The 27,842-nt window shown below is 47.8% G+C and overlaps 1 protein-coding gene across 6 annotated transcripts in view; it reads left to right on the top strand.

Moving 5' to 3' along the window:
- Nucleotides 1–27,842, top strand: part of SPAG17 (sperm associated antigen 17) — a 211,004-nt gene that overhangs the window by 53,672 nt on the left and 129,490 nt on the right. For 5 of the 6 annotated variants that reach the window (XM_053288500.1, XM_053288499.1, XM_053288498.1 and 2 more), the window contains exons 8-16: nt 299–454; nt 3,254–3,332; nt 9,000–9,091; nt 11,406–11,543; nt 11,630–11,740; nt 15,627–15,777; nt 22,490–22,720; nt 23,861–23,947; nt 27,740–27,792. In XM_053288500.1, coding sequence (XP_053144475.1) covers nt 299–454; nt 3,254–3,332; nt 9,000–9,091; nt 11,406–11,543; nt 11,630–11,740; nt 15,627–15,777; nt 22,490–22,720; nt 23,861–23,947; nt 27,740–27,792 — 1,098 coding nt within the window. The remainder of the gene's footprint in view (nt 1–298; nt 455–3,253; nt 3,333–8,999; nt 9,092–11,405; nt 11,544–11,629; nt 11,741–15,626; nt 15,778–22,489; nt 22,721–23,860; nt 23,948–27,739; nt 27,793–27,842) is intronic. The other variant, XM_053288495.1, reaches the window with a different exon arrangement.

Here is a 27,842-nt window from a genome sequence, read left to right as displayed (position 1 = left end):
TGGTGACATGTGCACAGTATTCATTATGGGGTGGGTTGCCACGTGCTGATGGGTGGAAGAATAAAATGGAAATATTCTGTTAAAGCATCAAAACACCTTTATTTCTCTCTCTCATCTCATTATGAAAACCTATGTGTGTTGGGGGGTGGGAATGGGTAGTATTCAAATTCACTCAAACTAAATAGGACAATGCCATCCACACTGTGGTGTTAACTCATTGTTTAGAAGCTTAATACATTGTGTCTGTGGTCTGTATATAAGCCCAGTCTTTATATCTTTTTTCTCCTCTTTTGTTTAGCTTGCGTTTGGAACTGAGCTCTTTGAAAGCATTGCATGTTTAATGTATGACTGCCTGGATTGGAGAAGACAGCATCAGCACTTCTTGAAATCCACCAGATTTATTAATGTCCCTGTAGTAGAAAAGAAGAGCAAACCATTGCCTGGTGCAGCTGAGGTTAGAGACCATACTCACGCTAGGCAGCTGGAAATACGTTCCTGTGAAACAATACATGGGAGTAGCTTTGTATTAGGTTCCTATCATGCAAATAGTTAAAGGTCAATAGCATGGCCCAGTGCACAAATTGTTGGACTTGGGCTTAATGTTGGGCAAGTTGCTACCTGTCTGATTCAGAGAACCAGCTCCAAGATAGTTTTTGTAGACTAAATATGTTGGCCCACATGTTGCACAGCACTGCAAAGCCAGAAGAAGGCCTCTGCCCTCACAGATGACTGGAGAATAGCTGCACTGAAGAGTTCCTCTGCAGCCCAGCATAGACAGAGGGGGAAGGCAAAGAAATTTCCACTTCTCTTCCTGCCTTCCGAAAGCCCTTTTCCCTTCCAGAAATATGTGTCTGAGGCTGTGCAACCCTCAGAGAGCTATTTCTGCAAGCAAAAAGGGCCTCTGGAGACTGCGCTGTGCTGCAGAAAAAGCCTTCAGCTCAGCCATTCTGTAGCTACTCAGAGCATATCTTTGCTGCAGAAGATGTGGGCCAGTATATAAATTAGTCTTCTTAACTTTGCAGAAAATAAGATCAGTAGCTATTAGATGGTATGGGATTATTTCAAATTCAGTGAGGGAAGGAAGAGAGGGAAATATAGATGTGAGGCCATAAACATTTAAATAATGGGAAGGCGAAAATAAGGTTGAATACAGGAATATAAACCAACAAGTAGGGTGTGCTTGTCTTTTCTATCTACATTAAATTGAGAGTTGCTTTGAATGTTGCTTTGCTGTGCAGCAACATATGAGAAAATTCTCAGCTGTATGCTGGGAAGTCTTTGGTTCAAATCCCAACTCAGCCATGAACTCACAAACTGGCCTTTGGCAAGCTCTCACTTTGAGCCTCAGCCCCATCCCCACGTGCATTATGAAGCTGACATAGTTGACATGGTATACCTGGACTTTCAAAAAGCTTTTGGAAAAGTTCCATATCAAAGACTCTTGAGAAAACTTAGCAGCCATGGGGTAAGGGGACAGGTTCATATGTGGATTGGTAACTGGTTGAAGGACAGGAAACGGAGGGTAGGTATAAATGGAGGGAGTAAGAAGTGGGTTCCCCCAGGGATCTGTACTTTTTAATTTATTCATCACTTACCTAGAAGTCGGGCTAAGCAGGGAGGTGGCCAAATTTGCAGATAACACCAAACTATTTAAGGTAGTAAAATTTGAAAGAGATTGCGAGGAGCTCCAAAAGGATCTCTCCAAACTAGGTGAGTGGGCAACAAAATGGCAAATGCAGTTCATTGTTGGCAAGTGTAAGTTGATGCATGGGGCAAAAAGCTCCAACTTCAGATCCACTTGTGGAACTCTCTGCCACAGGATGTGGTGACAGCCAACAACCTGGACGGCTTTAAGAGGGGTTTGGATGACTTCATGGAGGAGAGGTCTATCAATGGCTACTAGTCAGAAGCTGTGGGCCAGCTCCAACCTCAAGGGCAAGGTGCCTCTGAGTACCAGTTGCAGGGGAGTAATGGCAGGAGAGAGGGCACGCCCTCAACTCCTGTCTGTGGCTTCCAGCGGCATCTGGTGGGCCACTGTGTGAAACAGGATGCTGGACTAGATGGGCCGTGGGCCTGATCCAGCAGGGCTGTTCTTATGTTCTTATGTTCAGTATACGCTGATGGCGTCTGAGCAGTCAGTGACTGACTAGGAGAGGGATCTTGGGGTCATGGTGGGCAGCTTGCTGAAAGTGTTGGCTCAATGTGCAGCAGCTGTGAAAAAGGCCAACTCCATGCTTGGAATCATTAGCAAGGGAATTGAAAATAAAACTGCTAATATTATAATGTTTATACAAAACTATGGTGCAGCCACATTTGGAGTACTGCATGCAGTTCTGGTCACCATACCTTAAGAAGGACATTGTAGAACTGGAAAAAGTGCAGAAGAGGGCAACCAAGAAGATCAGGGGCCTAGAGCACCTTCCTTATGAGGCAAAGCTACAACACCTGAGGCTTTTTAGTTTAGAAAAAAGATGACTGTGGTGAGATATGATAGAGGTATATAAAATCATGCATGGTGTAGAGAAAGTGGATAGAGAGAAATTTTTCTCCCTCTCGCATAACTCTAGAACCAGGGGTCATCCCATGAAACTGATTGCAAAGAAGTTTAGGACCGACAAAAAGAAGTACTTTTTCATACAATGCATAATCAACTTGTGGAATTATCTGCCACAAAATGTGGTGACAGCCACCAACCTGCATGGCTTTAAGAGGGGTTTATATAAATTCACAGAGGACAGGTCTATCAATGGCTACTAGTCTGGTGGGTATAGGCCACCTCCAGCCTCAGTCAGAAGGAAGGTGCCTCCAAATACCAGTTGCAGGGTATAACAGCAGGAGAGAGGGCATGCCCTCAGCTCTTGCCTGTGGGCTTCCAAGTGGCATCTGATGGGCCACTGTGTTAAACAGGATGCTGGACTGGATGGGCCTTGGGACTGATCCATCAGGGCTGTTATTATTTAAGCTAACAATACTTGCCAATGCATTTTTGCTGTGTCATCAAAAGGGAAGCTTATGTTCTAAGCTAACTCATTAGGAAATTCTTCAGCTGAATCCAGGATTTCTCTAGTGCTCTACATCAATCAAGAAGTTATTTCATGCATCACAGTCTATAAAAACAGCAGCAAAATTTTCAACCCATTTAAGCTAATTTTACCCAAAACCTCAGTAGTAATTTCAGCAGTAATTGGGTTGAAGATTGGGATGTAAGATCACTGTATTGCCATTTGTTTCACCAGTGTTTTTGTTTCACTAGGGACAGCCCACTGCTCCAATTATTCCTTTAAAAAGAAAACAGGTTGCAGAAGAGCCTATTGCACCACTTCTAACAACAGGTATGTGTGAAGTATCTTACTTCCTAAACATGGTTAGTGGAATGAGACATTATTTTTAACTAGCTTAACCCATGTAGAGCATCTGCATGCTAGTACTTGATTACTCCCCTCACCCCCTGCCACAGCCCTGCTCACCTCAGAATTCTCTCCACCCTTACCTGAGCCACACTCCTGCTCCTCCTCCATCCCATTGCTTCCATCCCCCTCAGCCCTCTTGGTCACTCCTCCATCCCTTTACTTCATCCCCCTCACCCCTCTTCCTCGCGGCTGAAGCCTTGCTGGTGCCTATTGGCCAAGCTGCAGCTCCCTATCCCCAGAGACCTCCCCACCATCACCTGAGCCCTGCTCCTGCTCCTCCCCACAGGAGCAGCAGCAGCGGTTCACCGGGCCGTTCTGGACCTGTAGCTTTCCGATCGTCCTCAAAGGTAACCCTAGATAGAGGGCATTACAGTAATCTAGGCGGGAGATAACAAGGGCATGGGTCACTGTCAGTAATGCTTGCCGACCAAGGTAAGGGCGTAATTGACAAATCAGATGGAGCTGGGCAAAGGCACTTCTGGCTGCAGCCTCCACCTGCTGTTCAAGCAGGAGGTGCGAAAAGGACCCCCAAATCACATACAAGCTTCTTCGGGGGCAGCAGCACCCCATCTAAAACAAGGTTCACATCCAGCTGTTGCCCAGTACGAGGGCTGAGTAAGAGTAGTTCAGTCTTGGTGGGATTCAGTCTGAGCTTATTTTGATTCATCCAGACCCTAAGAGCTTCCAGGCATCGAGTAAGCACAGAAACAGCATCTCCAGAATGGTCTGGGATGGCAATATACAGCTGAGTATCATCAGCATATTGATGAAATCTCACCCCAAACTGGGAAATGACCTGACACAGTGGCTCCATATAGATATTAAAGAGGACAGGGGCAAGAACTGAACCTTGGGGAACTCCATAAAGGAGTGGCCATTGGTCAGAGCATCTGTCCTCAATGCATACCGACTGGACACACCCGCTAAGGTAAGAACAAACTACTGTAAGACGGTGCCCCCGATACCCAACCCACGCAGGCAGTCAAGGAGGATAGCATGATCGATAGTGTCAAATGCCGCTGAGAGATCTAGAAGGACCAAGAGAGGGACACTACCCTCATCAAGGTCCCAAAGAAGGTCATCTACCAGAACGAGCAATGCTGTCTATGCCAAGGCCTGAAACCTGACTGATAAGAATTAAGATAGTCAGTTTCCTCTAAGAGCCTCTCAAGCTGGGCACATACAGCCCCCTCCAACACCTTCGCTACAAATGGGAGGTTGGAGATTGGCCTATAGTTGTCAAGGACCTCAGGGTCCAGGGAGGGTTTTTTCAAGTGAGGCTTCTTTAAGGGCTGCTGGTACGAAACCCTCACGTAGCGAAGAGTTAACCAATTCCTGTAGCCAAGTAACATCTTCCGACCAGTAACAGTTGCATTCCAACTGACTTTAACCATCACAATCTCCTCCTCCCTATCTGCATATGGAATCCCCACTGCCCAATTACCATGGTGCTTCTGCTCTTACAGGCTCCTCCTCCGTATCTGCATATGGAATCCCCACCGCCCAATCACCACGGTGCTGTTCCTTGCAAACTCTCGCGAGAGCTGCCATTCATGGGATTAGCCACGGGTACACCTTAGAGAATTATATAGATAGATAGATGTTCTCGGGAAATAGGCAAAAGCATATATTATTATTATTCATTATTTATTCAGTTTAACAGAGGTGCCCTTCCTAAAGTGGCTTAGGGCGGCTTACATTAAAATTAAAAAGACATAACAATTACAGTCAAAAACCATTTAAACCAAATAAAAACTAAAACTAGATATTATTAAAAGCCAGGCTAAAAAAGTGGGTCATTAAGGCTCTCCTGAAGATCTCCAAGGAAGATATAATCTTATCATGGGGAGCATTTTCCACAACCTAGTGGTGAAAACGGAAGGCACTCTCTCAGGTAAGCTGGATCTAAGACAAAAGGGAGATAGAATCCTTTTGCCAACAGCAGTGGGAGGAGTCCTTGTGAATATTGGCTCAAGCCTCCATCAAATTCTGGTCATTCAGACAGCATAACTGGATGCCTTCAGAGGCAATCTTCCTCATTTTCAGTGCAAAAAGACACAGGTACAGTATATGTCGAAGACTGGTTATTTATTCTGGGGCAGAATAAACCGGGTTTGGGAACAGATGTTACCACTGATTTGAACATGAGATCTAGACAAGGATGCAATCACACATATTACTAAAAGTATCAAGTATCCACCCCAGTGGCTTACCCACAATGCAAAAGCAGGAATCCATGAAAAAGTCCATCCAGTTATTAGGACTCCATTAACTGAGGGCAATAATCCTGTCCCCAGCATAATTTCAGTCAGTGGGTTGAGCAGTCCTTTTCAGCTGCAAACCCCGCTCCTCCAGGCAGAATGCTGTGTAGCATCGTATGCCTTTAGCCTTCCACAGTATGTGGTGCTCTGCTCTCTCATAGTGTTATGTAAACCACATTATTAGCAGGTGTTGGCAGTAGCAGAAAGTCAGGGTGTGCAAATAGGTTCGAATCCGAACCGGTTCGATATTGAACCAGTTCGGTACGAAGCTTCGGGGTCAAGCCAAACCACTCCCAGTTTGGCTCGAACTCAGACCGAATACCCACCCCCAGTTTGGGGCTTCGTCAAGCCTTTTTTAAAAAAATTTTCCTTTATTTTTAACTTACCCCCTCTGGCCATGCACGATGGCCTCCAGAATGGCTGATGCACTGGAGGAAAGGCCCAAATGCCCCCAAAACGGCCCAATGAGGCTGTTTTTTAAGGCCAGTGGGGGGAGGGAGAACTTCTGTGGAAACATCCCCCCCTGGAAGGGGTAAGTTTTAAAAAGTTTTGATTTTTTCCCCGTTCGCACACCCAACCTGACCGAGGGGGCAGGGTCAAGAGGATGCCGCACTGAACTGGCTCGGGTTGGTTCAGGTCCGGTTCAGACTCAAACCGAAATGGACCAGCAGGTTCCGTGCACACCTCTAGCAGCAAGTGTGAAGTTTTGGTTTCTTAATTGTCAGCACTGATAATCTGTCACTCAGCTCCATCTTTTTGCCATCTTTCTATACAAGGAGGGGGTGTGAAATTACCCACTTACCTTGGAAGGAAGATACAACAAACAAGTCCCTTAAAGACTCCACTGACCCTGTATGAGATCTGCTGTCCCCCTTCAGCACACACACTCATGCAGGAAGTGATGTCTGCTGCCACCTTCTCCCCCATCCAGAGGGTGACATTTGCTGCTGATTCTGCTGACTTCTTATAGGCCTCTCACTGAGGTTGCTTATGCTATTTGCTCTTCCCTTAGGAAGCCCACACCAAGGCCTTACTGAGCTTGCCCAGATTCGGCAGAAGTGCTCCCACTGTTGCACCAAGTGCAGAATACTGTGAAAGGATAGTATGCATTATATTAAAAGCAGTCCCAACCCCACTTCAGGCCAACCCCCTGCATGCACACATTTTATTTATTTATTTATTTATATTGTTGAATTTATATACCGCCTTTCATTAAAAACAATCTCAAGGCGGTTAACAAAAGTTTTTTAAAAATACAATAAACATATACACATACAACATACAGTAAACACATATTCACATACACACACGAAGGCAGCCACATGGGAATCTGAATGGCTGTAGAAATGTTGGCTGATTTGGGTAAATGGGAAACAGCCATCAGTCACAGTGGGAACAAATTTGGATCACCCTTCATTTTACTGAAGGTCAGAAAGCTTGACCTTTGACTATCTCTGTAGACACACTAAGGGTATTCACACATGCTACCCAACCCAGGCTAGGGCAGCCCATCCTGGGCTAGACTGTGCATGTGAAGCGGCAGGATTGAGTCTGATCCCTGTACTGCCCCCATGCCAAGCCCAGCTTCTTAACTTGCTTTTTAGCCGAGGTTAAGGAAACCTATGGTCCGTTTAACCTCAGCCAGCGATTGGGCAACTGCCACCGGGTTAAAGGGCTTCTCCCCAGCCTGCCATCATTTCTGGCAGTGAGCTGGTGGGAAGGAGTAGCCCATGCCCTGGGGCAGGGGCGGAGACACCATTGGGCGAACGGGTTCAAAGAACCCGGGCCTCACCCAGTCAGAGGCCGCACCTCGCGGCCCTGACACGCCCCTAGCGTCTGACATCAGACGCGGGGGTGCTGGTTTATCTCCCAAGTGGAGGCCACGTGGCCCTGTTCAGAAGTTAAATGGCCGCTGCGTTAGCGGCGCGGCCAGGAGCGGCTCTTCCCTGCCTTTAAGACTGGCTGTGCTCCTGGCTGTGCTGCAAACACAGCGCCAGCCCCAATCTAGCTCCTGAATGGGGCTGTGCGGCCCCTTCATTAAATGTCTGGCACTGCATTCGCAGTGCGGCCAGGAGCGGCTCTTCCCTGCCTTCCTGGTGGCGCAGTGGTAAAACTGCCGCCCTGTAACCAGAAGGTTACAAGTTCGATCCTGACCAGGGGCTCAAGGTTGACTCAGCCTTCCATCCTTCCGAGGTCGGTAAAATGAGTACCCAGAATGTTGGGGGCAATATGCTAAATCATTGTAAACCGCTTAGAGAGCTCCGGCTATAGAGCGGTATATAAATGTAAGTGCTATTGCTATTGCTATTGCTATTCCTGGCTGGACTCTAACTCCCAAACGGAGCCATGCGGCTCCGTTCCAGAGCCAGACCACGTGCACCGTGCCTGCCGTCAGATGCGGGGGCGTGGCTAGTCCTCTCATCTGACGTCAGACGCGGGGGTGGGGTGAGCGGGGCTGCCTCTGTGGCCAGACATGGGCCGCATGCTCATTTGCCCCCTGCCCCCTTAGGGATGGCCCTGCTTGAGGGACAGGATCCTGGATGAACTACCCCAGGTTGAGAAGCCTGAGTTGATTTATCTGAGCCTCTTAATTGCAGGGTGCCTGGAATTACACCAGCTGACTCACCCTCAGGGTCTGGTTCACCCTTTCCCATTGCCCACACCTGTGTGCTGTATTCCTTCTAACAAGGATTCCCAGATGTTGACTACAACTCCCATAATCCCCAGCCAAAGGCTATTAAAGCTGGGAATTCTGGGAGTTGTAGTCAACATCTGGGAATCCCTGTTAGATGGAACAGTGACTGTGTCCCTAGTAGCATCCTTCCAGAACCTTTTCAGAGGAGAAGTCCAGCTCAGAATGACATTTAACAGATGGATTTAATGCTTACCAAAGATTAAACTGGTCCTAAGTGGTACAATTTCATCCTCTGATGATCTTTTCTTGTCCGATTTCTTGAGGGAGTTATCACTGGGAAAATGCTACCTTCTCCGTTACACTTCTGGTTTCTAGGTCTCTGCTTCTGAAATTCTTGGGGAATGGAGAGAATGCACCTTTTAGGTATTTTTTGAAGTTTGGGAAGTGTTTGTTGCCTGTTGCAGCTATTGTTTGAGTTAATATAACCTTAATATAATGGCCACAGTAAAAACTGCTGCCTGGGAATTAGGGAGGAGGAGGGATCTCATCTTGGATTTCGAAGCTAACTATTATCTTTCCATTGTGAAGTACAGATATGTACTGAATTTCCATTGTATCTCTATTTAATTAAATGGTGTGAGCAGGTTGTTTGGTTTTATTTTGATAGAAGACAACTATACTTTCTGATTACAGATGTGGACATGAGGTATTACAATGATCTTCTAAGCCAGATTCCTGATGAGCTTGTTTCTGTTTCTTTGATACTGAATTGCATGCTGGAACAGGTAAATACTTCTTCATTAATGAAAAGTAATGATAAAAAGACTGTAGATAAAGGTCAAGCTACTTCCTCGTTGAGCACTCAAAAAACTCAGTTCAATGCCTGCAATTTGGTCTGTATGAAATTCAAGTACGATCCTTTAATGTGCATGTGTATTAATACAGCTGTTGGAACAAAAGCTGCTTAGAAGTGGACAGGAAATATGGGTTGTGCCTCCTTCCCCCAATTTCCCTCGTCTCACCAGTGCCATGCAATCTGTGGGGAAAGCATATCTACGGAGCTATCGGTGAACTCTGACTGACATGACAGGAGGTGGGTGGTGTGAAGATTTACCATCAGACACTTAGGCCCTCCATCAAACACTTTACCATCAAACACTTCAGACAAGCACTGGCTGCAACCTATGAGGAAGATGGGGTCACGCAAAAGAGTGCACCTACCAAGAGTGCTCTGGCTGCAGCACATCACTGGAGGACATTCCAATGTGCTTTTAAGGTGTTCCTGGGTTTTGGAGCTTGTGTGGAGGGGTAGTTCAGACAGCTGCCCCCTTATGTGATTAAAGGATGCCTCAACAGTGCATCAGGGCATCCTCTAGTAATGTCAGGGCAGGCGCTCCCTCAGTGCAACCAAGTCCTGATCACATGTTGTGGTCGAAGTTTTTCGGAAACGACCCATCTGTTGTTCAAAGCTATGCCTCTTGTAGAGTTACCAGTGCAGTGCTGTCAATTAGGCATGTGCAAACCGGTACAGATGAGATTTTCAATGACAAACCATGCATCCACTCTCATTTGCTATCAGAGAATCTACACTCAGAACACCCCAGAAACAACAAAACCCAGTACCCCATGGGTTAGCAACCCATGGGGGTAGTTGGCACCCTCTGTGCACTACACCACCACTCGCTCTGGGCCACCCCAGCACCCCCCAAGTGCAATTATGGGGCTGCTGAAACCTCCAATATCCCCTATGGAGAAAAACTTTATAAAGACGCGTAAACTTCAACAAATCACAAAAATTCAGCCCTTTGTCCAATTCCTTTGAAATAATTCTGGTAGCTTCCTTGCCCCCATTGGGCACCACCCCCCACACACTCCGCTCTTGGCCACCCCTTTCCCCCCGATGTGAAGTGATACATTTGCTGGAATCCCCATTATTCTCTATGGGAGGAATTAAAAAATGAAAAAAACTTCAGAAATTCACAAAAAATTGCAGGAGTCTCTGATTGCTTTGCTGTTCAGTGGGTGGCAGGCACCCCTGGGTGCCTACCATCCACCCCAGTTTGTTGCCCTTAAGTACTCCACATAGGGAATAATGGGCAATAATAATAAAATGTCAAAATTTCATTTAAAATCATAGGAGTGTCCGATTGCTTTGGGATTTGGGTGGTAGTTGTCACCCATGGGTGCCTGCCACCCAACCCAGTTTTAGGCTCAAACCAGTTCGATAGGTTCAAACCAGGTTCTAATTTGAACTGAACCAAAGGGGGTTCGAGCAAAACCAAAACTGAACCTCCCCACCCCAGTTCGAATTCAAACTGAACCAGGCAAACCGGTTTTGTGCACATCCCTACTATCAATTGTAATACTGAACTGAACTGAGTCTGCTTGAACCTGGTCATAGGTATCCTAGGAGCTGAATGTTGTTTAATAGGATTGTGCTGTAAGAATCTTCTTCTTTATATATATTTCTCTTAGGCATACCCGTTGCTAATCCCATGCATTGCAGCTCTGTGAGAGTTCGAGCAGCTGCCGGATAGCGACGGGGATGGGTGGGAGGGAAGAAAATGGTGGTGGCAGCCGGCTGGCCAGTGGGGAAACAAAACAGCGGTGAAGGGCGGCGGGTGGCTGGCTGGCTGGTGGGCAGGCGGGGGAAGAGGGTGGGTGGGTAACTGGGAAGAAAATGGTGGTGGCAGCGGGCAGGTTGGGGAAGCAGCAGCTGGCTGGCAGGCGGGTGGGCAAAGCACTGGTGTGGGGAGGGCAGTGGAGGCTGGCGGGCGGGGGGAGCGGAAGCAGAAGAAGATGGTGACGACGTCGGGGTGGTGGTGGCAGGGGATGGCTGCAGTGGCAAACTAGAGGCGCAGATGCTTTGTGCCTGGTTCAGTGCGTAATGTAATAAAATTAAGAAACATGGAATGAGAATAAGCAGGTTTTCTCTCACATGAATACTGCCTTGGGAAAGGTTATAGATTGCCAATTATTTGAACAAACCCAGAGCCTGAAGAAAACAGAGGCTGAAGGGAAACCTGCCATCTCTTTCTCTACATGTGTATGTACTCTTAAGCACGGGGGTAATAAAATCAGTATGCCTTTTTGTGCTAGGTTGTTGCATCAGAACAGAATCTTACACCACCAAGTCTGGTAGTTCCAGAGCCACGTGAAGATGGGCTGGATCACACCATTGCAAGTCACATTGTTTCAATTCTACCTTCTCTTGCTCTTCACGAGAGTGAAAAAAGGGTTTGTATTGCCTAGTCCTACCATGTTTGTTTGACAGTCAGTGAAGTCTGGATTGTTTTATGTGTATGTTTTGTTTTCTTTAACAGAATCTGTACAACTCGTTTTATCCTGAAAATGAAGAAGAAATGATGGCTCTCAAGTGGCCTCTTATTCTAAACTATCACGACACGCTGTCTCAGAAGTTGCACTTCGCAAAGGTACAGTGTCGTGTAACATTTCCCATACATAGCATTACAGCTAGAACTAGTGAGTCTTTATAGACAGTGACAATGAGCCTTTTCTCACGGCTAGTGAGAAAGGGCTACCCAGTTTGTGGGAAGGAATCCTGAAAGTGCTTACCTCCCTACAGACATCCCTGAGTGGGGGAATTGCCCGCCCAGATGATCACCGGCTCCTGCCAGCAACTTTGAGGGTCAGGGTGCTAGGACGCACCCCCCAGCCCCTGGAGCTACAGTAATGCACCGTATGAGTGTGCGGTGCATTATGGGGATACCCCCTCCCCTCTCCTCCCTGAGAAGGTCGGCCACGGCCGCAAGCAGCTGCGGCTGACATGCAATCGCTCAAACGGGATTAGGAGAGGCTTCATAGGCAGGTTTGCCACTGGGATTGGGCACGATCCTGGCAGTTCACACACATGTGCAAAACCGGGCTGGGGTCCCTTCGCCTGGTTTTGCATGCACATGTGAATAGCCTCAATGTCTAAAAATCATGTCTAGAAAATGGCAATGTAGAAAAACATTCCTATGTGTTTGTCAAGATCCACAGATTGCAACTGACTTCAGTCTCAGTGAAGAAGTGAAATCCTACATAATAAATAATAGGAACAATCTAGAAACAACCATTAAACAAAATTTTAAAAAAAACATTTAAAAGGCAGCATACCACAACCCAAAACAGAGTCAGCAAATAAACCCTTAGAAATTCAGTAGCAGCCAGCCAGGTCTTCGGAATGTGATAGGAAGCAGGTAAACTGCGAGCTAAATGGATTTCCTGGGGCAGGGAGTTCCACATCCTGGGTGCCACAGCAGAAATGGCATTCATTCCTGCCAGCTGCACCCCTAACATTCCAAAGAGCTTCTTTATTGTGATTAAGAGCTTCAGGAAGGCTAAGATTACATGACATTTTATATTATTTATTTGATATTTCACTTGTATCTTGTTGCTCATTTCTGTATGGCAATGACCTACTGCCTCTGTAAGATAAAGTTGTGCCATCGAATCAGTGTCGACTCCTGGCAACCACAGAGCCATGTGGTTGACTTTGGTAGAATACAGGAGGGGGTTCTCTGTTGCTGGGGCTGAGGACATCTCTGTGGGCTATCCCTCTCACAAGCTCCAAGGCAGGACAGTTGAATTGCTAGCAGAAGCACCGCCACGCCTACTCGAGCCGGAGGGGGATAACCCCGCCCCTTTCTTTACTGTCCTCCAAAGCTCCTATTCTCTCTCCTTGTTCTTTCAGATACCTGCTTTTCCCGATTTCTTTTCTCTCCGTTCTTTAATCTTTTCACTCATTTATTACTACCCTCCCTTGTTATACCCCCTGCCAAAACCTTCTATCGTGTTCCTCTGATTTCCTACGCCTCCTTTTCCCTATTCCTTCTAAGATCGCGAGATGGATTAGGGCATGTATAGCCTTGACTGACGAGTCCCAGCACTTAAGACCTCCCACACATGTAGTTGCTCATTCCACTCGAGCAGCGGCCACATCGGCTGCATTTTCTACAAATGCCCCTGTACAAGAGAACTGTAGGGTGGCTACCTGGAAAAGCCCATCCACATTTATAAGGCATTATAAAATTGATTTGCATGCTGTAGCACAGGCTGCATTTGGTAGGAAGGTTTGGCAACAGGTGCTCCCCCAGGAATAGGCAAGGCGCCCTACCCTAATTGGTGTCTGAGCTGTGGTATGTCCCGCAGAGATGTCCTCGACCCCAGCAACAGAGAATGGGGCACTGGTTCACTTACAGTGAAGGCTTCTTCTGGTTGCTGGGATGGAGGACATCTCGGCCCATCCTCTTGGTGCGCTTGCCTGTTCCTGGGAGTCTAGCCAGGGGTCTAAAAGACTTCTATTTGGGACTTTAGTCCTATCTACTAAAGGGCTTTGGTTCTATTTCTTAAAGAGAGTCCTTGGCTGAACTTCTGCCTCTACTATTTTCATACCTGTTTATTGTGTGTGAATTGTCAAGTGTCGTTTATCTACATTTAAACTTGCTCTGTACATCTCCGACCGAAAGAACTGGGTGGGGTTATCCCCCTCAAGCTTGGGTAGGCATGGCGTTTCTTCTGCTAGCAATTCAACTGTCCTGCCTTGGAGCTTGTGAGAGAGATAACCCACAGAGATGGCCCCAGCAACCAGAAGAAGCCTTCACGGTAAGTGAATCAATGTTCCATTTACCATTGCCATAGTCACCTTAAGTGGTTCAGTGGGGAAATGACTTGATTAGCTAGCCAGAGGTTGCTGGTTTGAATCCCCGCTGGTATACCTAAATCGAGCAGCAGCGATATAGGAAGATGCTGAAAGGCATCATCTCATACTGCGTGGGAGGAGGCAGTGGTAACCCCCCCCCCCATGTTCTACCAAAGAAAACCACAGGGCTTTGTGGGTGACAGGGGTCGAAATCAACTTGACGGCACACTTTATCTTTACCATTGCTATCTACCGCACAGTATGACCCTTTGTACTGAACAAAGCACATGCCAGCCAGTACGCTTAACAGAGGAGTGCATAACTTTGAAAAAAATTAACTTCTGCAAGTGCTGGTGATTTATTTTAGATTTTATTTTTAAAATCTTAATACAGTTTATTTAGATTTTTTTAAGGAAATGGTGGCACACGTTTTTCAAAAAAAAATGCAAGTTTTAATGCATTTCATACAGAAAGTGGCTAACATGATCCATAGCCCTCTGGCGATGGAAGGAGGGCTGTGAGTCTGTTAGGAGCCTTCAGTGTCCCTGTGTGAAAGGCTCCTTTGCACAGTGGACTGGATGCAAAAGTTGTTCCCTGAGCCCTTCCATGCCCAGTCTGCTGCTCAAAGAGGCCATCCGTGCAGGGATACACAGCCCTCCTTTTCCGGAGGACTGAGGATCATGTCAGGCACTTTCTATCTATATAATTAATTCTCATAGGCGAACCGTGTGTGGCGAGTTCCAATGTGTGGCAGGGAGAGTTCCAAACAAGCGGACTGGCTGGGCGGCAGAGGCTTGTGCGTGGCAGGAAGCTATTGAATGGTCGCAAGACGGGGGGCGGCCAGAGCAAAAAGCTGTGGGAAGGAGGGAGAAACAGAGAGAGAGAGAAATAGAGGAGAGCAAGAGATAGAGAGAGGCGAAGGCTGCAGCATGAAGATGGTGGGTGAGGAAACAGACTGTTGGTGGGTGGGGAAGGAAGGAAACGGCGAGAAGAGAAGGCAAGCGGCGGTGGGCGGGGAGGAGAACCCAAGGGAGAGCAGACTGGGCCAGAAGGTTGGGGGGTGGATGGAGAAGCCTGGCCTCTGAGGGAAGGGCTGAAGGCTGGGGGGAGAGGAGACTGGGGCAGAAGGCTGGGTGTGGAGAGGAGACTGGGGCTGAAGGTGGGGGAGAGAGCAAGCTGGGGCTGAAGGTTTGGGAGGAGAGTCAGGGGCGTTTATGGCAGCCAGGATGAACAGGCAAGCGGCAGGTGGGTGGGCTGGACGGGCAAGTGAAGTCTCTGGAGGGGCAAGTGAAGTCTCAGGCCAAAGGCCTGAGTGCACTAACGCACAGATGCTCTGTGCGGGGTCAGCTAGTATGTATTAAAACTTGCAGTTTTCTTGTAAAACTTGTGCCAACACATACAAGTGTAGGTAGAATATAACAGCAGACAATCTTAAGTTTAGGACTACAGCAGTCTTATAGTGACTGTACGAAGTTTCTCAGATGTAGAGAGGCTAGCACAAACTTATATAGGACTGAATCATCATGGTTATTAAAAACAGTCATGCTGCTACCACAAAAGCCCAAGAACTAGTTTTCTTTTTTACTTCTATTTGCCAGAATCTGTTTATTATCTAGGATACTTCCGATGATGCCATTGGTAAAAGTTTATGTCTGACATGTTTCTCATCACTTCAGGAACACAATGGCTTAGACCCAATAAAAATTGAACATGAAATGATGGAAAAACTACCTATGAGAGATCTTCTTAAATTCCCTCTTCCACCACCTGGAAACAATACTAAACGCCTCGCCAGGATTCATGAGCTCATGCACTATTGTACCGGTGGTAATATTATTCCTTTCATGACTTTTTCTGTAAACAATTCCTTAGAGGTTGCGATGTTTTTATTGTAAGGAATTTGTGCAGGTCTTATGGCACCAGAGCAGTGGCAGAACCCCATCCTGCTCCCTTGTTCAATGGCCTCCAGGCTTTTTTAGTCTGTGGAAGCTATAGAGGCGGGCACAGAAGTACATCAGCCATACGTTATAGCAAGAGGCTTCCTAGTGAATCAAATGGAATCGGCTAACTCTGCTGCACTTGCCTTACTTGGGAAAGTTTACACTTCCGCTGCTGGAGTGCAGGTCATTGCCTGCCTGTACCCATTCTGCTCCTTTACGCAGTCAATCAGATTGAGATGCAAGCAATTCACAATTTTTAAAAACTGGTTAATTGGCTATTATTTCTTTAAAGGTACTCATCAGATAGGCCATTTTCATGGAAAGCACTTTGCTGACATTCTTGTACATGTGAATCTTGTTAATCGCAGCTCCATCACCCATGGTTTTGTGTATCCACAGTTGGGTAATGGACACCTGACCTTGGTATACAAAGGGGGGGGAACCGGAGGGTGGGTACCTGTGTATCCATAGGTCGGGGTGGCTGGAAATGATGTTGGAGGTCATTTTCAGCTGCCATTTCAGAAGAGATTGGGAGCCATTTTCCCCAAAAAAGCCCTCCAAAAAGCAATTTTTGGCTGATTTTTGACCATTTTTTTTAACTCTTGGGGGGGCGCATTGCTGATCTGCTGGGGACCCATGGACCGTGGTAGCTCCCACCCCCAGTGTTTCTAGGGCCATTTTCCATTTTTCTGACCTCCAGGAACCTAACCCCCAGATTTACACTATCCCAGTTATTCAGTGTTTGCAGTTTCCATATCCATGATAGCAGCAGAGAACAGAACCCCTGTGAATACTGAGGTTCTCGGCTGGTGTAGGAGGTCACCCAAGCTTGGGATTACATCCCCCCACATGCTCCAAAAGGCAGGAAGTAGTCATACTTGAAGATCCTTAACCCAGTGCATGTGGGCGGATCTCCTCAGTTCTACTTCCTGCCTTTGCTCCAGAAGGCTCGCATTACAGCTCGCTGGCTTTGGCCTTGTTAACTAGGCCTCTTCTTTTCTTCTGCGTATATTCCTATTATTTTTGACTATTTCCAATCTATTCTTCACCTGGTATTCTACTACTATTAGTTTTTCTCTAGTTACTAAAGAAAAAAATTTAAAATTTTTAAAAAACCCAAACATTATTTCATATCTGTTCTTCTACTGTCCGTTCTGTTATTCGTTACCTCTCCTTACCTCTTGCCGACCTTTTGGCCGATGTCCGCTAAGAAGACCTTCGGACTCCTGGCCGTTAGGGAGAGATCCGCCCATCAGCGCCTGGTCCCGCCAAAAACTCGGGACTGCGCAGATCCTGTAAGGAAAATGGCGGATGTATCAGATGACCTTGCTGGCGCCTGTAGGCCACAGCGGTCCTCTCTGTCGCCAGATACCGGTGAGGAGACTGGGCGCAATTCATGCCACCAGCAATCCACCATAGCAGGACGCAGGTGGTGGCACCAGAATCGGAGGCTTCCTGACAAGGAGGCCCCGTTGGTGGCCAGATACCGGTGAGGAGACTGGGCGCAATTCATGCCACCAGCAATCCACCGAAGCAGGACACAAGTGGCGGCACCAGAATCGGAGGCTTCCCTACAAGGAGGCCCCGTTGGTGAGAGAGCTTTCGCCAGGCAGTGCAGGCAAGGTAAGCCTGCGAGATTTGGCCTCGCCCCCCCTCCTTTCCCTAGCAGTTGAGCGTGCAGGAGGAGGACTGCCTCAGCAAGTGCTGGGGCCGCACCGAAAAGAACGTCAGCAGGAGTGGCCGCCCCAGAGCCCGTCGGAATCAGACGGGGAGGACGTGCAGGATGATGAGGCAGGCGGTGCTGAGCCTGTGGACGGGGCGTCGGAGCACCCAGAAGGCCATGAACAGCTCCCCCCGGTGAGATCGGGACTTGCTCAGGGGGGTGAGGAGGTGGGTGCAGATGCCCCCTATGTGGCCCCTCCCTCAGGGCCTACTCCTACAGGGAATGTGGGGTTCCCCCTGATGCTGCCACTGTAAAGGGCTGGATTCAGGAGGCCGTTCAGGTTTCACTGGCAGCGGCGCTTAAAGCGCGGAAGCCTGCAAGGCATTACAAGGCAGACTGTGATCCATGTGTTATCCTCAGACTCTCAGGAGGAGACGGTGCCCACTAAGCAGCCCAGGGTGGCTATACGCCAGGACTCTGTGCCCAGGGGTAGGGGGAGGTCTTCAGACGAGTCAGGAGAGGACTCCCCAGATTTATTGCGACCCAGGGGCAGTGGGTCAGAGACATTGCTGGGCAACCCAGACAAGGGGCCCTCCTCCTCGGAAGAGGAGGAGATTATTGAGGACTCTGCAGCAAACCTACACAGTCAGAGGCTCTCTCTTATGGAGGATTTTCAGCCACTAATTAACTAGGCTATTGCTGCGCTCGATCTGAAGCCAGTTATAGAGGAACTGGTCTCTCCTGTGTCCAAGGGCTCCTTGGTGCTGCCTAAGGCTAAGGTACCGCAGATTAAATCAGTGATACCTAAGGGCTTTACTTATGCCATCAAGGAGGAATGGGCGGCTATTGTGACCCCCAAAGCGTATGTTGGCATTGGTTAGCAAATTGTACAACTTTGAGGAGGAGACTCTGAACTTGCTGAAGGTGCCGTTTACGGATGCACACTTCGGGGCCCTACTTAGTAGCATAGTGGTACCCAAGGATGGGGACTCCTCTTTTAAGGAGCCAGGAAACAAAAGCAGAATCTGCACTGCGCAGGGCCCACGAGGCTTGAGCAGTGGCTATCAGAGCTGACACCACTGCGTCATTGGTGTCTAGAGCATCGGTCTTGTGGATCGACGAGTTACCCAATGACCCTCCCGCTGATCAATCTAAGATGCGGCGTAAGCTACTTCGTCTGCAGAGGGTGGCTGCCTTTTCAGCGGATGCTACTCTGGACAGTGTTCAGTTCTCGGCACGCGCGGTCAGTGCAGGTGTCCTGGCAAGACGCAACATATGGCTGAAATATTGGAAAGTTGATAATACGTCTAGGGCTAATTTAGCTGCTGTTACCTATGCTGGGGGGAAGCTAATTGGCGATGAGGCCCTGAAAGAGCTCCTCATTGGAACTAAGGATAAGCGCAGGGCTCTGCCATCAGCCCCTAGGAAGGAGGACAAGAGTTTTAATTGTAGACTGACGCAAACCTTCAGGGCGTTTAGACCTCAGTTTTGTCAGAGGGAGCCTTTTAGGCCTTGTCGATCACAGTGGAACAGATCCAGAGGCCAAGGCAGGCAAGGGTTCAATCAGCAGAACCGTCAGTCTTTCGGAAGCCAGCAGCGGGACCCCAAGCAGCAGTCCTGACTCCCACTCAGGCAAAGTGGGGGTCCGCCATTTGGCCTGTTTGGAAAGAATCCATCAACAACAGGTGGGTTCTTTCCATTATCCTACACGGGTACAAAGTGGAGCTGGCCAGCCCCCCAGGAAACAGATTCCTCCTTACCCCTAGATCCGGGAAACCGGAAAAGCACAAGGGGCTGTCCATGGCCATTCAGTATCTGGTGGCTATAGGGGCCATAGGGGAGGTCCCACCTCTTCAGAGAGGCAAGGGCATCTATTGCTGTGATTTTTACGGTGCCAAAAAAGGACGGATCGGCCAGGGCAGTTCTCAACTACACCCAGTCAAGGGCTTTGTGATAAAAAGGAGGTTCAGGATGGAAATCCTTTGTACCATCTCAGAGGCATTGCAGATGGGGGACTACATGGCTTCAATAGATCTCCAGGAGGCCTATTTACACATCCCCATTCATCCACTCAGTCGACATATACTCCGCTTCTGCTACATGGGGAGGCATTATCAGTACAGAGCCCTTCCTTTTGGTCTCTCATCAGCCCCCCGAATTTTTACAAAGGTTCTAGTCCGCTAGTGGCCACTTTATGCACCGAGGGGGTCCACCTGTATTGTTACTTCGACAACTTGCTCAAGAAGGGGCAATTCAGTCGGCTCTGTCCAGAACAATGTCTGCGTTATGTGCCCATGGGTTTTTGATAAATGTGGGCAAGAGTCACCTGATGCCCACACAGAGCCTTCGTCATCTGGGCATGGTAATGGACACCTCAGTAGGCAAACTGTTTCGGCCACAGGATCGGATGGAGGTCTTATCGTCACCGTCTCGAGTGATTGCTTCAAGACTGTGGGCCAGCCTTCTCAATCTAGCAAGTTTGTTGGGTCTCATGGTGGTGGCTATAGACTTGGTGCCTTGGGCGAGGTTTTCATCTACGCCAGTTACAGTGGGTTTTCCTCCCTTACCAGCACAGGATTGCTCTCAAGCATGACAAGAACATTCCTCTCTAGGTGTCTCTTTGCGAGTCGATTTGTTGGACGGCCCGGGGAACCTAGACAAGGGCAAGCTGTTCATAGAATCCGAGAGAGTGATGGTCAGAACAGATGCCAGCCTATCGGGCTGGGGGGCTCACTGTTGGAACAGTTCTGACCAGGGGCTTTGGTCGGTGGAGGCGTCTCTCCATAGCATAAACTGGCTTGAGCTGTGGACTCTCTTTCTGGCCCTAAGAGCCTTCACGCCCTTGGTGAAGGGAAGGAACATCTTAGTGTGTACAGACAACATCTCAACCAAGGCACACATAAACAGGCAAGGGGGGACAAGGTCAAGATCTCCTTTCCTTCAGTCTGTGGAGTTATTGGATTGGGCGGAGAACAACTTAATATCCATTCTGGGCCATCATGTAAATGGAATTTCCAATGTTCGGGCAGATTGGCTAAGATGGCAGGAGATCCAGCCGGCAGAATGGGGCCTGCACCCTCAAGTATTTTGGTGGCTGACAGAGCGGCTGGGGTGGTCCCAGATAGACTTGTTTGCATATTCTCAGAATGCCAAGATTCAGAGGTTTTACTCACGTTTCCCGACGTTGGGGGCAGAAGAGAAGGATGCGCTATTGTTGCCATGGCCTCCGTGTCTGCTGTATGCATTTCCTCCAGTGCCACTGCTCTCCCATTGCCTCAGGAAGCTGCGGGGGTCACGGGCATCCCTGATATCGATTGCGCCCTTTTGGCCCAGAGGGCCTTGGTTTTCTGAGATCGTCGACTTGACCATAGGTCATCCACTCAGATTGCCAGACCATCCAGATCTGCTGTGTCAAGGTCCGATTTACCATCCTTGCATCTAGAAAGTGTTCAGCCAACAAGATTTACTGATCAACTTGGCATAGTTTTCTGTGTGGGACAGCAAAGCGCTCCCTGCAGCTAGACAAGTGCAGGTCGAGGGAATTACTAGGTTTTCTTCAGGATGGCCTTGCACTTGGTCTGAAACCCAACACGCTTAAACGCCGGGCGGTGTGCTTGATCCAGATGTTGTTTCCTCATCAGCGTTCGTTCAGGCACGGCACCCTCTTCTATGCAAGTTCTTCAGGGGGGCAGCTTTGTTGTCCCCACTGGTCTGCCATCGTTTTCCGTCATGGGATTTGCATATTGTGTTGTGGGGTCTGCAGTTTCTGCCATTTGAACCACTTTGATCTGTATCATTGCAGATTTTGTCCTGAAAGGTGGCCTTTTTAGTAGCTGTAACATCGGCCAGGAGGGTTTTCTGAATTGCAGGCTCGGTCAGTTAAGAGTAATTTGTGTATTTTCTCTAAGGACTCTGTGAGACTTATCCCGGATCCTCTGTTTATCCCTAAGATAAAGTCTCAATTTAATCGTGAGGCGGACATTTAATTACCTTCTTTTTGTCTGGATGCTCGTCACCCTGCAGAGAAGGAGTGGCACCGTCTGGATGTCAGGCGGGTGTTGAAGATATATATTGACAGGACGCAGGTTTTCCGTAAGTCAGATGCTCTTTTTGTGGCCTTTAAGGCTTCTAAGATGGGATACAAGGTCTCTACAGCCATTATCACCCAATGGGTCCGTTCATGCACTATGGTGTAGTATGAAGCCCAGAAATTTCCGGTGCCTGGCCAGATTACGGCACACTCAACTACATCGGCAGCCACTTCCACTGTGTTATCTTCACTGGCATCCCTTGAAGAGATTTGCAAGGCAGCTACTTGGTCGTTGCCTTTTACATTTTCAAGGCATTACAAGCTGGATGAACATGAAGCTGCCAGAGCGGCATTTGGTCGGAGGGTCCTGCATCGGATCCTTCCAGGTCTGTAGCTCCAGCTTGGGTATTTTCCCTCCCATGGTTGGTGCTGTGGTATGTCCCAAGCTTGGGTGACCTTCTGCACTAGCCGAGAAAGGTACATTGGTACTCACCGTGAAGGTGTCTTCTGGCTGGTGTAGAAGAGGTCACCCAAGGCCCGCCGAGTTGTGTTAGGCTGGAGCTGATGATCTGGTTGTAGGGGGACAGTTTTTCTGTCTTTCTCTGCATTATTGTTTGTATATTGTTGTATATTCTCTGTTGTGTTCTGTGGTTTTCATTCCGTAGCTTGAGCTGTTTTAAGCACTGAGGAGATCCGCCCACATGCACTGGGTTAAGGATCTTCAAGTATGACTACTTCCTGCCTTTTGGAGCACGTGGGGGGATGTAATCCCAAGCTTGGGTGACCTCTTCTACACCAGCCAGAAGACACCTTCACGGTGAGTACCAATGTACCTTTCTCCAGTATACCAAAGACAAGCTAAACTATAGGAAAGTTTTTTCTCTCTATGCCTTGATTTTCCTACAGAACAACTGAACTGGGCTGAAGTAGAACGCGCTTTTAAAGTGTTTACTTTTGAAAGCCTAAGGCTGACAGGTGTAGATAACTCTGGACAATTAGAAGGCTCTGGCAAGATGCTTGGAGGGGATTATGAAGTGTCTTACATCCCATGGGATAATCCTGCTAGATTTGCGAGACAAATAAGAGAACGATTAACTGGCAAAAACATATCAGAAGAAATGAAGTTGAATGGATCAGGTAAAGTACTTTCATATATGTTGTTTTGAGTGTATTATAGAATGGTTCATGGTTTTACTTGAATTATTGTGATGTTAGTAATATTTATATGCCAAATATTAATTTGGTATATAAAACCAAAAAAAATCTCAACAACAAAAAAATCTCAAAACATAGCAAAAGGTGTGAGAAAGTGGTTCCACAAAAGGGCACCCAGTCTAAACACACACATACACAAAAAGGAGACACCAGCAACAACCATTGGAGAGATGCTATGCTATGCTGGTCTGAATTGGAATAGTTGTTCTCCCTGTGCCAAATGTATAAATACCTGTTAAATACTTTGAAAGTCACCACTTTTAAAAGGTGCTTCTTGCCCAGTTAGCACAGGTTTTTATTACTGAATATTGAATACATCTAGCAAGGACATAAGAGCCTACTGATTCATCTTTCTTCTCAGCCTGGAGATAGCCTATAGCCATCAAGGCTAGTAGCCATTGATAGACCAGTTCTCCGTGAATTTGTCTAAAGCCATCCAAGCTGGTGACCATCAGCACATCTTCTGGCAGTGAATTCCATGAATGAATTATGGACCGTTGAAGAAGTACTGCCTTTTATCTGTCCTAAATCTCCATTCTGTCCATTTCATTAGATTGCCCCTAGTTTTAGAATTGTGCGAGAGGGTGAAAAAAGTACATTTGTCTATTTTCTACACGCTCTGCATGATTTTATAAACCTCAGTTACACAGAGATGCAGACACACACACCCATCACCTTTTTTCTAAAGGGGCGAAAGTAAACTAAAAAGCCCCAAATGCATTGTAGGCAAAGGGCTGGTGCAGAACATTTCCCCAACGTGCAGAAGCAAATATCTAAGGGGATATGTTAAATCTGGATCGTGCCACTCTCCTCACTGCACCTGCTCTAAAGCTATGCTGCAGATGAGCAGTTACAGTAGCCATAGTCCACAGAGGGGCAGACTGAAAGCAGAAGTCCACAGGGAGGATGCTTCCCCACCCCCATTATTTTTGCTCCTGGAGAAAAAAATTTCCGGTACTGCTTCTTTGAGTGCTGAAAGCAGAAGTGAGAGAGCAAAGAACTCCAATACAGATTTAACTGTAGAATTTCTCTGATTTGCCATCTTTTGTGTCCTCTTTGTAGGGCTTGGCCTTGATAAGAGATTTTGTAGTCAGCAGCATTTCCCTTTTTCATTGGAGGACAGCAATGTGAGTCAAACGGGACATTCAGGTACATATTCTTAACTAGCCTCCATTCCATTCCCTTCCCCCCCCATCCCCCACTCTTTATATCCCAACCTTTTATTCAAATTGAGCACTCACCGCATCATCCCCACATGAAGGCAATGTGATATGGGGTGAGTCCGAACCGGTCCGGCGGCCATTCTAAAGAATGGCCGAACTGCTGGACCGGTTCGGCGCTTGCTGGTCCGGGTCCGGGTGGGGGGTATTGCTTTAAGGGCGGGAGGGCTTGCTTACCCCTCCTGCCTCTTTGCCCCCTCCAGCGCCCGTATTTAATAGACTAACGGGGCGCTGGAAACCAGCCGCCCCCGCCCCCCTGCCGCGAGCAGATTTCTCTGAAAACTACCCATACCCCTGCCACCGCCGTAGCCCGCCAGCCAGTCAGCCCTTCCTCCCTCCCTCCCAGCTGCCCGCCCGAGTCCTCACCGGAATGCTTTGTTAAAAAACGAGAGGAGCTCCCGGACAGAGCTCCTCTCATTACGAAGGCCTGCTGCAGAATGAAGGCGCTTTGCGCACGCGCACATGCGCGCGCCGCAAAGGATGCCGATCGCCGGAGGCCCAAAGTCCAAACCATGGACTTTGAGAGTGAGTTACCTTCATTGAAGACTGTTTCACATATATTTTAATTAACGATGCTTCTGTTTCTTTCCTGTGAAAATGATTTTCACAAGCTGTAGTTTATGTTAGGAAATGGTGATAGGAAATAGGTGGGAAATGCCTGATACAGTATAGGGTAAAACTGACTAGAAGGATAGTACTGGTTAAAATAGATAAAACTGAGAAAAACCCGCTTGAGGAATTCTGCAGATAAATCTATGCCTCTAAAATTAGGAACCCTATTTTGATGGAATTGCAGGGTCCTTTGAGGGATTATTACTAAAATGGGATACTTGCCAGCTTCATGAGGTTCCCACAAGGTATATGGGCTATGCTTGGCCTGTATATATGTCTCTACTACTACTACTACTACTACGGATATTTATATACTGCTCTTCAACCAAAGTTCTCAAAGCGGTTTATATATAAAAATGAAAAATACATAAATAAGATGGTCCCCTGTCCCTAAAGGGCTCACAGTCTAAAAACAAACAAAGCAGATACCCGCAACAGCCACTAGAGCGAAGCTCTTCTGGGGTTGGATAAGGCCAGTTGCTCTTCCCCTGCTAAATTTGTTTATTTATTAAAAATTTCTTTTATACCACCTCCTCCAAAGACTCTAGGCAGTGAACAATGACAATGAAGATAGCATAGTTTTTTTTAAAAAAATAAAGGGCAAAAGCCTGGCCAAAAAAAAGCCTTCTTAAGCCGCGTCTTAAGAAGGGTCTTAAAAGCCATTGAGGGGGCTGAATGAATCTGGGCGGGAAGAGTGTTCCAAAGAAGAGGGGCCCAGGCACATACTACACCAGGGCCCGGGACACAAAGGAGGCCCAGCTATGAAGACCTCACAGGACAGGATACAACCAGCCGAGAGAGGCGATCCCGGAGATATACAGATGCTAAGCCCTGCTAAGGGTTTTGGAGGTGAGAACCAGCACTTTAAATTGGACCCGGAAGTGAGCAGGCAACCAGTGCAGTGACCATAAAAGAGGTGTAACACTATCAAATCTATGGCCACCCATGAGGAGGTGGGCTGCTGCATTCTGGACTAGTTGAAGCTTCCAAATCATTTTCAAAGGCAACCCTAGGTAGAGCATGTTACAGTAATCCAAGCAAGAGGTAACAAAGGCATGAGTTACTGTTGCCAGGGCCTGCCGGTCAAGAAAAGGCCGTAACTGGCGAACCATCCGAAGCTGGCCAAAGGCACCTGTGGCCACGGCCTCCAACTGCTGTTCAAGCAGGAGCCGTGAGTTCAGGAGGACCCCCAGATAAACAGGTTGCTCACCAGTAACTGATGATCTGGTAGAGATCTGTTGACATCCATAAGAATGGGTTCTGTGCCTGCACAGGAACCACATGGTAGCTATGCCTCAGCTTGTCATGGCGTCCAAGCCCCGCCCCCACACCAGAGCATGCTATTTAAAGGTGGGCTGGACGCAACATCCCTTAGTTATTTTCCAGCCGCCTTTGTGTTTGGACCTCGGTCTGCCTCCTCTTCATTGGAAAGTTCCTCGTGAGATCTTCATTCTAAAAAAAACAAAAACCCAGACTGATTCCAGTGTATTGACCCATTTCTGGCTGATGGAAAATTCGTAATCTCTGAACTATCTCTCTCAAGGGAAATGCAACCCCTTCAAGAAGTAAACTCACACACAGCAATTGGCCAGATCGCTAACTGAACAAGAGCAACTCAGTCATGGAGGGATTAAGCCTGAGCTTGTTTTGGCCCATCCAGGTCCTGACAGTCTCTAGGCATTGAGCCAGCACATGGACGGCATCACCTGTTTGGCCAGGGGTAGAGATATGAAGCTGAGTATCATCGGCAAATTGATGAAAACTTACTCCAAACTGATGGATGACCAGGCCCAGCAGCTTCATGTAGATGTTAAAGAGAATGGGAGCAAGGACTGCGCCCTGTGGGAACCCCACAAGAAAGGGGCCAGGGCTCAGAACACTCACCCCCAATCAACATCGATTGGAATCGCCCAGTGAGATAGGACCGGAACCACTGAAGAACAGTGCCCCCAAGGCCCAGCCCATGTAGGCGTCCCAGAAGGATATCATGGTCGGGGAGTGGGGAGGTTACATGTGTGGAGAGGTTACTTCGCTTTTGGTCCTCCAACCTAGCAAAAGCCTTGGCAGCCCTGTGCTGCTCCAGAGGTCACTGAGCAGCTCCATGGCAGCAAGACTTTATCCTCTTCCAGCCCCTTACCATTGGCCAGGCCTCCACTAAATAGAACGTCACAATCCAGGTCTCCTTGGTGGGAGGCAAGCCCAGTTTCATGCAGGGGAATGTGCTCCTGTGAAGGAGGAGAAGTGCGTCCTTGCCCACTGGGGCTTGCCTGCCAGGTTGGTTGGTTGCTGGTTCCAGTTTCTGCTGGATAGCACCTGATATCACCCCAGTCTGCCCCCCACCGCTGCCCCACCACTGGGATCATGGGTGGATCTCACAATGATTCCTGAGCCATCCGGCAAGCGGCAGCACCCAGCCGGAAAATGGAACATCAGCCAGTCAAGATGTGGCTTGGATCCTCCCACATCCAGACGCTATCGTTCAGAGTTAATGCTTGTGTTTGGGTGCAGAGCTAGTCTGAATCCTAAACTCTGTAATGACAGAGGATATGGGATGGATGAAGCAGGAGGCAGTAAAAGTGGCAGTGAGATTTTTGCTTTCCATTTAGTTTAGTGGGTCATTTTTTACTTGGGTCACCTCTGAAGTTGGTGTAAAGCTGAGCTGTGGCTGGTGGTGTTTGCAGTATCTGAGTGAGGTACAGGGCTTGGTGTAAATCCACGGCTTCTTGCCTTGCCCATGTCTCTTTCCCATTTCCAGCTCTGGGCCAGCGGTGCTGCTACATTGAGGTTGTGTTCCGCATGTATCTAATGTCCGAAGCATAAGGGGCCTTCTGCCAGGACTTATTTTTGGGATTTTAAGTATCATTTTGTACCCTTAAAAACCAAATCCTCCTTTCTGGTGCATATGGGTTTATGTGGAAGAACCTAAATACACATTGAAGAAAGGGAAGCATGCCAAGAGAAAGGGACATGGCAATACACATATTTCACTATTCTGAAAGGTGGGGCTGGATGGAGGCTGTACCACCAGCATTCATGTACTGGGAACAGCCAAGACGAATAACAAGATTACAGTCTTCTGAACTGTCTGAAAATTCAATATTTTTTCCAGAGTGGTCTACTGATGGTTGCACAAGTGATCGGACTGATTCCTTAGAAAATAAGGTAGGAAGTACTGTTATTTGAATGAAATGTGGATCACAGCGTAATATTAA

Source organism: Hemicordylus capensis, chromosome 2 (assembly GCF_027244095.1).
Source record: "Hemicordylus capensis ecotype Gifberg chromosome 2, rHemCap1.1.pri, whole genome shotgun sequence".
Taxonomy (NCBI): domain Eukaryota; kingdom Metazoa; phylum Chordata; class Lepidosauria; order Squamata; family Cordylidae; genus Hemicordylus; species Hemicordylus capensis.
This window is presented reverse-complemented; position numbering and strand designations above follow the sequence as displayed.